At 50.0% G+C, this 14759-nt stretch overlaps 1 protein-coding gene across 3 annotated transcripts; it reads right to left on the bottom strand.

The window, feature by feature from the left end:
- Positions 1 to 949: 949 nt before the first annotated feature.
- On the bottom strand, positions 950 to 14749 carry CCAR2 (cell cycle and apoptosis regulator 2). Of its 3 annotated transcripts, none has more exons than XM_049631538.1 (21): positions 14472 to 14749; positions 13499 to 13593; positions 13129 to 13220; positions 12609 to 12700; positions 12290 to 12404; positions 11990 to 12119; positions 11712 to 11808; positions 7649 to 7768; positions 5669 to 5891; positions 5468 to 5581; positions 4939 to 5102; positions 4317 to 4488; positions 3999 to 4229; positions 3669 to 3890; positions 2935 to 3079; positions 2733 to 2815; positions 2226 to 2372; positions 1938 to 2049; positions 1654 to 1839; positions 1296 to 1501; positions 950 to 1037 (listed from the first exon to the last, which is right to left on the bottom strand). In XM_049631538.1, exons 2-21 carry the CDS (start codon positions 13554 to 13556, stop codon positions 993 to 995), a joined length of 2754 nt encoding a protein of 917 aa, XP_049487495.1. In that variant the 5' UTR covers positions 13557 to 13593; positions 14472 to 14749; the 3' UTR covers positions 950 to 992. The 3 variants fall into 3 exon arrangements, with proteins under 3 accessions (XP_049487495.1, XP_049487497.1, XP_049487496.1); XM_049631540.1 differs by having other exon boundaries at positions 2733 to 2812; XM_049631539.1 differs by lacking the exon at positions 14472 to 14749 and adding an exon at positions 13756 to 14419.
- Positions 14750 to 14759: the final 10 nt, after the last annotated feature.

Here is a 14759-nt window from a genome sequence, read left to right as displayed (position 1 = left end):
CCCTCTGCTGAGCTGACAGCACCCCTGTGGCATAGTGTCTCTTGACCAGCAGGGGGCAGGACCCAGAGCACCCTGGGGCTCGTCTTCCTGCCACCCGGCCCCACCTTCTGGAGATGCTGCACCCCCCATCCAGCAGAGGCTAGGCTGAGGACTAGGAGGAAGGGGGCAGCACAGGGAGACCTAGAAGAGGAAGAAGGTAAGAGCTATGGAGGACACTTAGCTTGTTTTTGACTTTGGTTTATTTAAAAAACAAAAAGCCAAAAAAAAAAAAAAAAAACCAACTTTATATACAAAGTCAAACTGAAACCACGGATTATGGAAAGAGGCGAGACTTCTGGGGAACAGGGAAAAAGGCTGGGCCAGAGCCAATACCACATTCTGAACACGGGGAGGTGCTGGTTTCTTCTGGCAAGTCCAGGGTGGCTGGAGCACAGTGCTCTCTGGCAGACACAGCCCAACACCAAGAGTTCGCCAGCACAGACTCCCATTTCTGCGATGGCCAAGGAAGACCCTTCCCCTAGGAACCTGCTCCTGTACCTGGCAGGACTTGTGCCATCCAGAGGAAGGGCTCTTACCCCCTGCCAGAGTCCACGTCTGTTTCCTCAGTTTATTGGCATCAGACCTTATGACATACTCGAAAGCCTTTTCCTCCCCTGTCTTATTCTAAACTGGAAGAGGACAGGAGAAAAGTCAGCACAAGACTAAAGGGCCCCAGGAAAAATCCCAAGGTGGAGGGCAAAATGACATTCGAGGGGTGCAGAAGGTGTTGGATTTAGTTAAGTGGAACCAGGGTTCCTCACGCATCCGTCCCACATAGCACAGACCCCACCCTGATGGCCTGAGCTCCTCTACGGAGGCTGAGCATAGGGGTCAGCCACCCCTGCCTGTGGCTCCCAGGTCCTGCTCCAGCTTCTTTCTGGAACCAAAAGGGCTCGAACGTCAGCAGGCTCCATCGCTGACCTCACGGGAGGACAGCTCCTGCACCAGGCCCCTCAGTTGTTAGGTGCTGGCTCCTCCTTCTCTACCCAGCTGTCCGCCTAGAACGAGAATCAGGACTCAGGACTCGAGAGGAAGGGCCAAGATGGGAGGACAGCAGCACTTCCTCCCGGGAGACCAGGCTGCAGCTGCTACCAACCGATTCCCCAAGAAACCAGTAGGTGGAGAAGGCAAGGCGAGGCAAAGCCCGGCAAGGGCAGGAGGACCAATGTGCGTGCTGGCTGGCTGTCACCTGTCACCCCAACCAAGCCTCCCGAATGACGAATGACCGTCAGCCGGCTCTGCCCTTAGAGGCTCACCTTTTCCACCATCCGCTGCATCTCCAGCTGCAGGGGGGTCAGGCGCCTCCGGAACTCCTGGAGCAGTCGCTGCAGCTGGTTCTTCTGCCGCTCGGCTGTCCGCGCCGTCTCCTCGGCCTCGGCCAGCCGGCTCCGCAGCTCCTGCATTTCCGCCGCCAGTGTCTTGTTGGTTACTTCAGTGGCTGAGAAGCGGTTATGGCTCTCCTCTGGGGGGGAAACGGCAGAAAGACCGCTGCTAAGCTAAGCACTGCCGCACGGGGCAACAGGCCCGAAGCGTAAGGAGGAACCCCTCTTAATCTCCACACCCACGGCTGCATGTCCTATGCGTGCCGGGTCCCTGCGACTTCGGGCCACTCACCCAGCTTCAGTTCCAGTGTGTGAATCTTGTTCTCCAGGTAGAGCCGTCCACTGTCCTGCTGCTCTGCGCGCTGCAACAGGTTCCCCACATTGATCAGGCTGCCGTTGTGGGACACCAGGCCTTTGTGTTCTGTGGGGGCGGCGCCCGGCTTTGCGCTTTTCCCAGGAGGTAGCAGATCCAGGTTTCCTAGAAGGGGCCGAGAAAGAGATAGAAGGAAGAGTTCTCAGGAGAAAGCAGCGTGCCCCACCCATCCTCCACAGAAGGCTACAGGCACCAGGACGCACCAAAGAGCACCTCCTCAGGAAGCCCACCGTCTGTGCCCTCCTGGCGGCTGTACTGAAGGCTCCGGTACTGGCAAATGTTCTGGGTCACCACCCTGCTGACCAGCTGTTTGGCCTGCAGAAAACATACGCCCCAGACACCCACTGATGAGAAGACGCGAGCCCTTGCCCCCGTTGTATGCAAGCGCCTAGAACTAGAGTTCTCTGAGCCACCCACAGGAGTCCAGTGTCTGCATGTAACGTTAGGGGAGGCCGTCTTGGAAAGGGCGGAGAGGATGTGAGAGAAGGCACCTGCTCTGCACTGAGCCGGAGCCCAAGGGTAAGCAGGATCCTCTCCAAGTCTCGCCGGTGCAAGTAGCCACACCAGTTGGCGTCAAAGAAGACAAAAGCAAGGAGACAGTCCAAAGGGAGCACGGCAGAGGGGTCCAGCTCCTTGGGCTGCAAGAGAAACGAGGATGGACAAGATTTACAAAGAGTTCTTTCAGTGGCTAAAGCACCTAGGACGTAGCTGACCTAATGACACCGGGGCACCCTTCCGCCTGGAGACAGGCCCCCAGGCTACTTTTACACACAGAGGAAGTGAGTGCGCTCCTAGATCAGATACCTCACTCAGATTCACCCAGATGGAGATACTGAAGTGCCCTCGATCCTATGAACACCCCACTCCATGAGCCAAGAACCACATTCTGGTTTTTGTCAACCGGAATCAAATGGTAAAAGTTTCCCTCTCCCAGGAGTGAGTCAGAGACCTCGCTAATAGGCCTCACGGACTCTTGGGGGATGGAAGAGAGGCCTCACCATGTCCTGAAGAGAAGAGAACTCCATCTCCGATTGGTTTGAGGCAACCGACCGGACCTCAGAATCCTCCAGCTTGGCTCCTGCTGCAGAAAGCCTGAGATAAGCTTGGAGCAGGGACCACACGGGCCCAAATCCCACAGCCGTAACAGGAAAGCAGTCCAGCCACAGAGCCAGGAGGCCGCTGTGTGGTGCCCGCACGTACCAAACTCCTCCTCTCCGTCGTCCCTCAGGAGCAGTAGTTCCGGATCAAGCGCCATCTCACAGAGGTCCTCGGATGCCTCACCCCGGGGTTTCTCTTCTTCCTCTCCCCCAGAAGATGGAGGTTTGGGCAAAAGCCCATCTTCCTTCTAGAAACAGACCCGGACGAGAACAGTCATCTCTAACTGCTAACAATTAGAACAGCCAACATTTGAGCATCAACCGTGTTCAGGCACTGTGGTAAGGGGTTTGTACACACGCTCCCATTTACTGCACTTCATTACGTGGGGTTCAGAGCACACCAGGGCGGCTCCAGGGCACCCGGAGTTTTCTTTGGGAGTCAGTCACGGTCTCGTAAGAAATTATATGTGTACTTGATGGCATCAGGCAAGAAACAGACCTATGTGCTTTAGAAAGGGCTAAGAAGATGCGGCGCTCTAGTTAACCATCAAGCAGCCCAAACACCCGTCCTCCCCACAGCATTAGTAACTGAGGCTTCTGTGCCACCCTGGCAGGTCAACCATGCCGCCAGGCCCGCCTCCCCTCTCCTCAGCACACCACCTCCTAGCTGCACAGCCAGGTGGGAGAGCGAGGTGCCCTGCTCCCGAGGACGTGCCAGGTGGCAAGGCACACATGGGCAATGAGAGGAGCCCCGTGAGGTCCCCCAGCAGCGCCTGGTATGGCGCAGCACTACTGTGTGCAGCCCCAGTGCCCGTGCAGGGCAGCAGAGGTACTCACCGGTGGGGCGTCTGACTCGGCAGCTGTGCCCTCACTCTGTACCTCATCCTTGGACTCCTTGGCAGCCTCTTCCTTGACTGCTTCTTCTTCCTTAGCTGCCTCCTCTTTCTCAGGTTCAGGTGGGGCCACAACCTTTTCAGGAAGGCTCAGCAGCATCTTATAAATCCTATAGCCAAAATCCCTCTGCAGCATCTCCAGAAACAGTTCAGCCAACACCATCACCTGGTAGGAGAGTCAGCAGAGGTCCACGAGCATCAGGAAAAGGGGAATGTTCAAGCCCTGCCGTCCCAGATACCCTACTGCACAGCCCCCCCAGACTCCTACACTTACTTCAAAAGAGATCCTTTCTTTTGGCCTCCGGTCTTCCACAATACTGTGGAGGGACAGGTTTACACAGCCAGGGCGTGCCATGACAGCAGGTTCTAGAGGGGGTGGAGGGGCCTCTGGGAGATCGGTGTCCACTTCCTGCTGTGCGGTGGCCTCTGGGTTCTCTGCATTCTGTTTAGAGGCGTCTGCTGCTTGCTCTGATACATCAGCTGCCTGTTCCGTTGGCTCTGCTTCCTGTGACAAAAGCCAAGAGCAGTGACCACCTGGGCCCAGGGGTCAGGGCATCTACCCTGCCCCCTTATTTGTAAGGCTCAGTCTTACCACGGACACCTCTTGGGGTGGGGGAGCTGCCTCTGCAGCTTTCTGCTGGCACAGGGCCTCCCACTCTTCCAAAGTAGGCATGATGGTCCAGACGTCTGGCAGGTACACCACCACAGTCTGGAGCCGCCTCGGTGGGCCCGGCTGCAGGTACTGAAACTCAGCAAAGCGCCACCTGCTCACAGCAAAAGGAAGAAGGAAGAACTGACCCATGACCTTCACAAGCAAGTGCTTCAGTCAACACTTAATGAGCACATACTGCATACGAAGCTTTGAAAATACAAAAACAAAAGAGACCAAGTCCTCAAGAAATGGTTCATCAATGGAGAGACACAAATAAGGAGACAATTACTATCCAAGGTGCTACAAGCAACAAGGACCGCTAATATGGCAGAGGGATCACATCTGACGAGCCTTGGAGGGTCAGCTGGCCCTCAACACACATACACATTCCTAGTCATGCTCATGACCAAGGTGACCGTCACTGAGGGCCAGAGGGAGGAATGAGGTAGCACTAGGACACAGAAGAGAGCTAACAAGTCAGAAAGGCACAGGAACTTGACCTCCTGAACAGTCTCCCCAATACAGAGGGCCAGCCACAGACAAGCCTGGGGCAGCCACTCACCACTTTGTGCAGGTGCTCAAGTCAATGCCGGTCTGGGCTTGCGCACAGCGGATAGCGGTGCGGACTAGCACCTGCGGGTCGCCCTTGGGGTCGAGGCCATCCAGAGAGGGAGACCATTCACCCCCAACCAGCACCGCCTCTTCTTCTTTCCGGCCCAGCAAAAACTGCAAAAATGGATCCGAGATTAAAAACACAAAACAAAAACAAAAACCCAATTACCTGGATCTCCCGTGAGGCAGCCTACACCCCTGAGAGTGAAAGCAGCAGGATGTGGTGAAGAATCCCCCACACAGGGTGGGAAGCAGGGAGGGGTGGATCTCTCTACCCATGAACGTGAACCAGCCATGTAACTTTTTCTGACAAGAAGATCCTGAGCCATACGGTCCTGGTGAAGTGAGTGGTAGTGGTATTTCAGTTCTGAGACTGCTGGTTTCTACAAGTTCACGAATAGGAGCCAAGCTGCCGAAAACCTGACAGGGCCTGGACATTATCAATGACTGCATCCTGCCTCACGGACACCAGCTCTTACCTTAATCTGCTTCAAAGGATGTTCTGGTGTCTCCCTTGGCTCAGCCATGTCATCCACAAAGAGCATGCAACAACGATACAATTCCTCCAGTCCCGGGGAAGAGAGCAGCAGTACCTGTGCAGGGGCGGCGTGAAGGACACACTCGAGAGCTTTCTCAGCCTCCGACAACGGGACAAAGCGGCAGGACCTCAGCCCACTTACCTTGGAACTATAAGCGGGATCGCTGTCTGCAGGGATGGGCTCAGCACCAGTGTCTGGAGCTGGCTCCTTCTCAGAAGATACCTGGATACGGCTTGGATGATGGAGGGAAAAGGGCTGGCTCAGAGGAAAGGCTGACAGCCAGCTCAGACACACAGCCAGAAAATCTGAGGGAACCAGGAGGCTGCGGTAGCGGCGCTGGAGTTCTAAGAAGTCACAGGTGGGGCTGCAGGAAGAAAGCAAAGATCCAGACTGGGCAAGGCTAAATTATTTTTAAAAATGGAACCATATCATGAGTTTAGGCCCCACGTCAGGCTCCATGCTGACAGTGTGGAGCCTGCTTAGGATTCTCTCTCTCCCTCTCTCTGCACCTCTCCTGCTCTCTTTCAGAATAAATAAATAAACGAAAAAAATAAAAAATAAAAAATGGAACTATAAAAGACTTGGAGGGGAAAGGGCAAAATATTTTCTAACCTGGGAAAGAAGACGTCTCTGAAAAGAAAAAGATGGAGATTTGACCACTAAAATGCTTCAACCTCTAATTGCAAAATAAAGTCGAACTGGAGAAGAAAAAACAGAAAAACATTTACAATCCATGACAGCTAAGGCTCAACTGTCTTGATATGAGGAGCCCACAAATGACTAACAGAAAGTTGACAAGTCTGAGAAAACTGACATCAACAGATACTTAACAAAAAAGAAAAGAGACTTAACAGCCTGTGAAAACATGCTCTATCTCACTTAAAATTAAAGAAATGCAAATCAGAGGATCACTTTTCACCTATGAGACTGACAAAGATCCAAACGTTTGACAAGGTACACCGGCTGCAGCAGGAGGAAACAAGTACCTCATGCCCCGCTGGCGAGAACGTAGATCGACACAGCCTCTTGGACAGAACTGGCAATATACGTCCAGTTTAAAATCAGACCTTTGAGCCAGCTACTCCAGTTCTAGGAACTGATCTCAACAGAATACTTGTGCCTGTTCACACAGATGTTTGTAGAAGAATGTTTACTACAACAATTAAAAAGTGAAAATGGAGAACTGGCTAAAAAAAGTGTCTGTCCATTCAGTGGAGTATTGTGTAGTTGCTGAAAAGAATGCAACCCCAACCTAATAAATGTTAACATGGAAGAAATTCCAAGATGTATTAAGTGAAAAAGCAAAATACCAAACAGTACATACAAGAAGCTTCTATATACATTCAAAAAGACACATTGTGTGTGGCAAATTGTTCGCAGTCACATTTGGACTGATGTGAGGAGGCTCTACATGCAGCCCTGATGCAGGGCTGATGCAGGGACCACACTGTCTTGTGAGGCAGGTGGCTCAGCATGGAGCACAGGAGAGGTCCTGCCTGGCCCCGTGGACAGGAAGCGGTGATGCCAGGTAGAGCGGGAACAGCCCTCTTTCCCTTCCACCTTGAGCAGTAGCCAGGAGGCCACCACCCCACCTCAGCTTGGGCTTAAGTGAACTTTGCTACTGGGGCAGTGGCTGGAGCCCTGCCTCTCCACCGCTAGATGGAATCTGGAATCGCTCATCTACCTCTGTCAGTGAGTTGCTAAGTGAGATAGGTAGGCTTGCAGGCCAGAGTCCTCATACACCGTACAGCACTTGAAAAAGGATTGAGAGGTTCCCTGGAAAACGAGTCCCAGGGCTCTTACGATCTGTAGTTTCTACTTGAATTAGAACTAGTATTGGGTACCCGAATTTGAATTGGTAAGCCTTAACGATAACCTGGCAGAAGTATTTCTGGTGATCAAATCACAGAAGTTCTATCAGGGAACCCATGTAAGTGGTGCTACGCTGGTCCAAATTTGAGACTTAGAAATTAAAAAACTGTCACATTAAAAAAACAAACAAAAAGGTCCCAAGCACATGACCCCATATACACACAGTCTCTTGCATAGACTGTATTTCATTTACACAAGAAACTGTTACCAGCTGTGAGCCTCAGCCCCCACCCCAGCCTTGCCACTCACCTGTCCACAGTATAGGGAGTGAGATGGACCCGGTAAGGAGGCAGGTCATGCCGTGGTTTCTTAGCACCCCAAGGCTCTCCACCAGCCCGCTGTTTGCGTTTCTTGGAGTCATAGTCATCGCTGGAAGTTGGCCCGTCACCGGAAGGAAGAAACCACACTGTTACATTAAGATTCAATACACTGGCCTGACAAGGAAACAGTCTGAATCCCCAACATCAAGGAAATGGGTAAAGAAGCCATGCCAACAGCCCTATGACACATAGCTATAAAGTTATTAAAATGAGTATTTAAATATTTCTAATAGCAGAAAACCACCCATGATAAGCAAAGACTAGTACACAGTAATACGTATACAGTAGTGCCTCAACTGTGCAAAATAACCTTTTAAAAACTGAAAAGAAATAAAGTATTGGGGCACCTGGCTGGCTCAGTCCATGGAGCATATGACTCTTGATCTCAGTGTTGTAAGTTTGAGCCCCACATTGAATATAGAGATTACTTAAAAAAAAAAAAATCTTAAAAAAAAAAAAGTATTAACGATAAATGCCTCTGGTAAACTTGTAATTTTATTTTTTATATTTTCTGAACTTTAAAAATTACAGTGAACATATAATTTTTTGAAACGAGCAAAGATTTTAACTGATTTCTAACATGAGACACATATATGCTACCATGCAAAGGGTTCTATAAAGCAAGTTTTATTAAGAGACCATTCTTGTAACAAACCCTTAACAATACACGTTAAAGTCAGAAAAACACTCAAACCCTTTGGTCCAGTAATTCCACTCTTGAAAATTTATCCCAAGGAAGTTAATTCAAAAGAAAAAGAGGTTATAAACAGTGGAAAAAATTCAAACCAAGAGTAAGAAAACCATATTCACATCCAGCAACACCTGAACTTTTATAGTAAACAAATACAATAATCATACAGCCGTTAAAACAATCGTGAGGATTAAAATGCAATATGGAAAAAATGTTTAATCACCTTAATCATAATGTATAAAAATAATTTGGACTCTAGGGCACCTGGGTGGCTCAGTTGGTTAAGCATCTGACTCTTGATTTCGGCTCAGGTCATATCATGGTTGCAAGACCAAGACCTGAATGGGGCTCTGCACTGACAGCATGGAGCCTGCTTGGGATTCTCTCTCTCTCTCTCTCTCTCTCTGTCTGCCCTGCCCCCACACTCACGCATGTGCATGTGCGATTACTCGCGCTCTCAAAAAAAATACGTAAAAGATAGTAATGTGGGCTCTAAAATTAAGACTTTTTAATTTTTTAATTAGAGTCATAAAAAGTATGTTTCCCTATAAAGACCAGAAAAGGACATAGGGAAAAAAGCAGCCGTAAATAATTTCTCTTTTCAAAATTATTTTCTAAAGGTGTTTAAGAATGATTATTACCTTTAAAGGGAAAGAGGAAATGACTCATTTTTATACTATTTTGGCTTTATATAATAGCATGTACTACTTTATACACTTCTATGATATAATACTTATTATAGTATCACTATGTTATGGATTCAATAAATAAAAATAGAAGAGGGGTGCCTGGATGGTTCAATTGGTTAAGCATCTGACTCTTGATTTTGGCTCAGGTAGTGATCTCATGGTTGTGAGATCTGGCTCCTGCTTAAGACTCTCTTTCCTCTGCCCCTCCCCACCTCTAAAAAAAAAATAGAAGAGAAAAACCTTTAGACCATTAAAAAAAATGCCAGTTTGATGAGGGGAAAACAAACTCCTGTGTCTCTAGAGAAGTAAAATCAACTCTCAGGTCTTCCTGCCCAGGTAACTGGGCTGCCTGCAGTCTATTTGCCAGAAGGCCTCTGCTCTTCCCCTCAGACCTGCCTGCATTGTTTCCCTTGTCATTATGGCCCTGAGCATCGAAGTTCATTACATTTAACACAGAGGGTTTTTTTTTTCTCTATCTGCCTGGCTCATTTCCCTGCTCATTAGCATCTCCATCCAAAAGCTGCCTTCTAATCTCGCCTTTACAGAATGTCAGCTTCCACATTTCTAACACAGTAATTCTGACAGCTCTCTCCAGCTCACCCACGACTGGAGTGAACTCTTTGGGAAATGCTGTCCACCCCTAGTGAAACCGGACATCCCACTGAATCCTGGAATCAATGGCCAGTTTTCTCTCCTTACTGTGAATCGTCAGGAACACATTGGAAAGCAGTACCAGTGAGAGACATCTCTGTAACCTCAGCAGGATACTGAGATGGCATATCCCGCTGGACACACCTGTCCAAAAAACCTCAGTAGTTCAGTACTGGCAGTCCAACGGAGACACTGTTACCTCCATCCCAGAACCTGAAATTTAAAATAAAACTTGGCTTCCAGCCAAAATGCTAACACAGCCTGACTCCTTTGTAAACTGCTGTTGTTCCAGAGTGACCGAACTCCTACTGCCCCCTTTCCTACTTTGCAAATTCTCTGCACTGACTAATGGTGTTATCTCCCTGCCAGTGGTAATGTCTCCTTTCTCTAGAAACCATAACACAGAAGCATTATGGCGAAAGTAATACCAACAGGCCTTACACAGGGCTTAGCATGTCCAGGACAATCAAATGCATATGACTGTACAGAAAGACTGAATTTGAACCTAAAGCAAAAAGTCAATAGCAGCCATTGATTTCCACCCAAGCTACATTATCCCTGAGGGCACTTGCTGGGATTTGGTAATAAAGCCTTTAATAAACTCACAGAATGTGACAGGTAGAAACTCCTTGGAAACTGAAGACCAGGAAAATGCACAGGGACAAGGAAGGGGTGCAGGTGTATGCAAAATATATACCAGTCACTTGAGAACAGGACAAAGTGTTTCATGTAGTGGGGACATGGTGGAGAACCATCCTCCTAGTTACAAATCATAATGACCTAGCCCAAGGGAACCACCACTAGCTTCAGCAGACTATGCCCTCTGCCTAAACTTTTTCCCTGAGTTATTCCATGCTCCTTTTAAGAGTTCACATTGGAGTTCATTCTCAGCCCTCATCACGTAATAACCTACTGGCATCTGGAGATCTTCCTTATCAGTAGAGTTCTCATTTCAAAAAAGAACCTGAATATGAGAGACCTTTCTGGAGTGACGGAAATGTTTTATATCTTAACTGGGGTGAGGGTTACATGGGATTTCCCATTTGTCAAAACTGGTTGAGATTTGTGCATTTCAACCTATATAAAATTTGCCATAAAACATTTTTTTAATTAAAAAAGGTATAAGGCAGGGAATAGATGGACGTACAGATGAAAAAGAATGGAAAATATTGATACTTGTTGAGGCTGGATGGTGGGTATATGAGGGTTCATCATCTTTTTGTTTGTTTTACCTATATTTACAATTTTCCATAATAAAAAATTAAAATGAGGACCAACAGGAGAACTAAAACCAGTCTTAAGCAAACCAGTCCAGAGCTTAAGGATAAAAGCGAAACCTTTTAGAGAGAGAGTAAGGCGGAATAAGGACACAGGAGCTAGAGGGAATAGGCAGCATGCTCTCGCAGTCCCTGTAGCTCACGGATGACAGAAGATGGCCTAGGACACCTCCAAAGTCCCAGAGTCACTATGCTGGCTGCAGAGGGGCCATGAATCTATCTGCATGTTCAAGGCACAGGCCTGGGCTTCAGGGCAGAGTGCAACATACACATTCTAACACTACACTGATGAGTAGCGAATATAAACAAACACGTTTTATATCAGCAAATAAAACCTACGCTACGATGTTATGTTTTTTGGACAATTACCATTTTCTTGATAGTTTTGATTTTTTGACACCTCAATCTTAAGGACTAAAAATAAAAGAAAATTATGTATTTTAAAAATTCAATATGGTATTTTGAAAGCTGAACTACATCAAATCCCTGCTTGCTGAACCAGTTTATATAGTTCTAATATTTGCAGATACATCTCAATGCATCAGCCTGCTTCAGGGTAAAGGGCCTAGCTAGAAAGAGACATCTAGCTGCAGAAAGAAAATGTTAGCGTCAACAGGTGGCAAAGAAAGAGACACTGTTACTAGGGGCAAATAAAATATCTTCCCTGCTTAATCATTCTCTTACCTTCGGCCCTGATCCAATCGTCCATGAGGGCCCCGAGCAGGAAATCTGTTCAGGTGGCTCAGATGAAGTGTGTGGGATGTTTGGAAGAGACTCAGAGCTGCAGAGAAGAAATGGTTGGTGACTCAAAAACCCTAAATATCTGCCCAGCTTCCCTGTCCCTTTCTTCCAGTGACAGAAGTACCCACTTCCATTCTGAGAGCAAACCTGAGAGTTACAGGCCCATTCAACCAGAGTACCCTATAAAGCCAAATCCCAACATCCACGCCACTGGTACGCACGCTTCTGAGGAAAGAGCGGGGGAATCCGGTGAGGCTGGAAGATCAGCTGGGGCTGAGCTCCCAGAATCCCTTGCTTCTGGCCCAGGGCTGCCACATGTAGAAGGGGAGGTGCTGGGGATTTCAGCAGGGGCTGCAGAACAAAAACCAGGAAAGTCAGGGCATCCCATGGTTGATCTGCTCACCACCTTGGAAAGATGCAGCCCCACCTCTTGACAAAAGTAAGGTTCTCGCCCAGCTTTCAGGGCACAGGGGCTTCCCTCCCTCCCCTTTCCAACGCACATGCCGAGGAAAGATGGATACCTGGTTGGAGAGCGTTTGCACCTTGACAGCATTCCAGGGCACTGCCTGGCCTGGGTTGTATGCAGCCTTCACCAGCACCTTCTCACCCAGCTGGGGCAGCCGGCCCTTCACCACACTGCCAGCACACAAGCCAGGAGACCCAGTCAGGAGAGAGACCCTGGCCAAGCCACCTTGACTGCCCCTATGAGGCCCTTCCCATCAAGATTTCTCACACCTTGCATAAAAACAGCAAAGCAATGGCTTCAGAGGGGTCCCACCAGCATGGTGACAGAACTGAACTGAATAAGCATTTCCAGAAGGGGACTAACCTCAAGCCTACCTTAGCTGAAAAAAGACCTCTTCATCCACCACCCCAAAGTAGTCATGCAAGCTGGTAACAATGCCAGTGAAGACCCGCTGCTTCTCCCCACCCTGTAAGAGAATAGTGCAATTTGAAAGTCATAGAGAGCATCTGTCCACACTCTGCCATTAGCATCTCCTCTCCAGCCAAACCGCACCGGGCTCAGCAGAGTATTGCATCAAGGTTCACATGAAGGAGGCACGCGTGTGCAATAGTTATAATCTACTGTGGAGGAATGGGGGGAGATCACGCTGATTCTAAGGTCACCAGCTGCTTCTAGGATTTCCAGTTTTCTAATTCCCAGAAGCAGCCTAAAGATTTCCCTAGAGCCAGGACTTAGGACTCCCCAGTCAGAGGTGTCTAGTCACCTCCATCCTGGCTCAGGCCGGGAGTGTCAGGAAGGATGAACATAGCAATGCAAGAATGAAAGCACCAGGCACCCATGCATGCTGTGGTAGTCTTGAGTGTTGAAACTCACTAGAAAAAATGCCCAACCTACCTGAAGGTGCCTGGCATTTTGGGACAGGTCTGTGGCCACAGGAGGAGTGAGCAAACCAGGAGGAGGACCCAGAAGAGATGTTGAAGCTGCGCCTATGTGGACAGAGAAGCAACCTCCAGGAAGTGCGCCTACCATTTTGAGCACTGGAGTCAGCTCAAAGATACGGGAGGCCCAAAGAGCAAAGTGGCTCTAACCAACTCCTCCACAGGGTTTCACTGGCCACCACTGAGCTCATCTCCTAGTTTCCTATGAAACGCTGGCAACCAATCACACTCCACCAAGGAAACCCCAAAAGCCACATTTTAAAAGACTATCTCCAAAGCACGAACTACTACTCAGTTTGAAGCCGAGCAGGAATAAAAGTGATCACCTGAGAAGTTGCGTCCCCCTGGAAGCGGGTTGATCCGCTGGCGCTTAAACTGGGACATTGGGAATGCTGTCCTCTTTCAGAGTCTTAGAAAAAACCTTTAATTGAAAAAGCAGTGTTAACAGCTTAGAGGGAAATTTTCCACCGACCCCTCCTCCCGCCCCCCACAAAAGTAACTGAGATCTTAATAAAGGTGAGGTGGGTACTGAAAATGAATGGAGATGGAGAGAACATAGAGGGGCAGGAAATGAAAAAATTACATTGTTCCAGTTTGCCTTCACAATAACTTAGTGGTGGGTGATACTGTCAAGCTATCTGAAAGAAAAGGAAACTGAAGCTCAAAGAGATTAAGAGACTTGCCCAGGGCCACACAGAACCAGTTGGTGACAAAACTGAGACTCGCACCCAGGTCTCCAACAACTTAACGCTCCTCTCACTATGCCACACCACCCGCAGATGCTTGGGGAGAGTGGGGGGATTGGAAAGAGCCCCAGTGGCATTCATTCATTCAAATACATCCGCCAAAACGCTCCACGCAAGGCCCGGAAAAATGGAGGAGGCTGGTGCTGGAGAGAAGGTGTGGGCCCTCTCCCCGGAAGCCCGGCCCGTTGTTCCCCGGACGGGCTGGTAGGAAGGTAGCCCTGTGGCTCGGCCGAACGCGAATCCGGCAGCGCGCCCGCCCGCGCTCCTGCTCCCGTGCTCCCTGGGCCTCCGCTCCCGCCTCAGCAGCCGCCGGCACCGGGCCTCCCGGGCCGGGCCGCGGCGGGGCCACCGTGGGAGGACGAAGGCGCGCGGTTTCTCCTCCTCCCGCCCGCCCCCAGGGCCGAGGCCGTTGCCAGGGAGACGGGACTTGCAGTCCGAAGGGGGGCTCGGCCCCTTCCGCGCCCCGTGCATCTTTGCTGCCCGGCCCTCGCAGCCCCTCGGCCGGGGGAGGGGCGAAGGGGCAGAGGGGCGGCGGGGGGCCCCCCCAACCCACCTGCGGGCCAGGGCCGCGACACCGGGGGGACAAAGACACCCGGAACCACCACAGCCGCTGCTGCCGCCACCACCGGAAGCGCCTCTCCGGAAGCGCGACCACTGGTCGGAAGCTACCACTCTCCCGGATATGGTCCCTCCCTCCTCTCCACCGACTTCTCCCTTCCCCCACGCCGGTCTGCCATCCCGCTCCAACTGTGGAACGGAACTGCACCTTCCCCGATCGGATGCGCGTGAGGAAGCTGGGCCTCCGCGGTGTCCTCGCTTAAGTGTCCCATTAGAAAAACAG

Source organism: Panthera uncia, chromosome B1, assembly GCF_023721935.1.
Source record: "Panthera uncia isolate 11264 chromosome B1, Puncia_PCG_1.0, whole genome shotgun sequence".
Classification (NCBI taxonomy): domain Eukaryota; kingdom Metazoa; phylum Chordata; class Mammalia; order Carnivora; family Felidae; genus Panthera; species Panthera uncia.
This window is presented reverse-complemented; position numbering and strand designations above follow the sequence as displayed.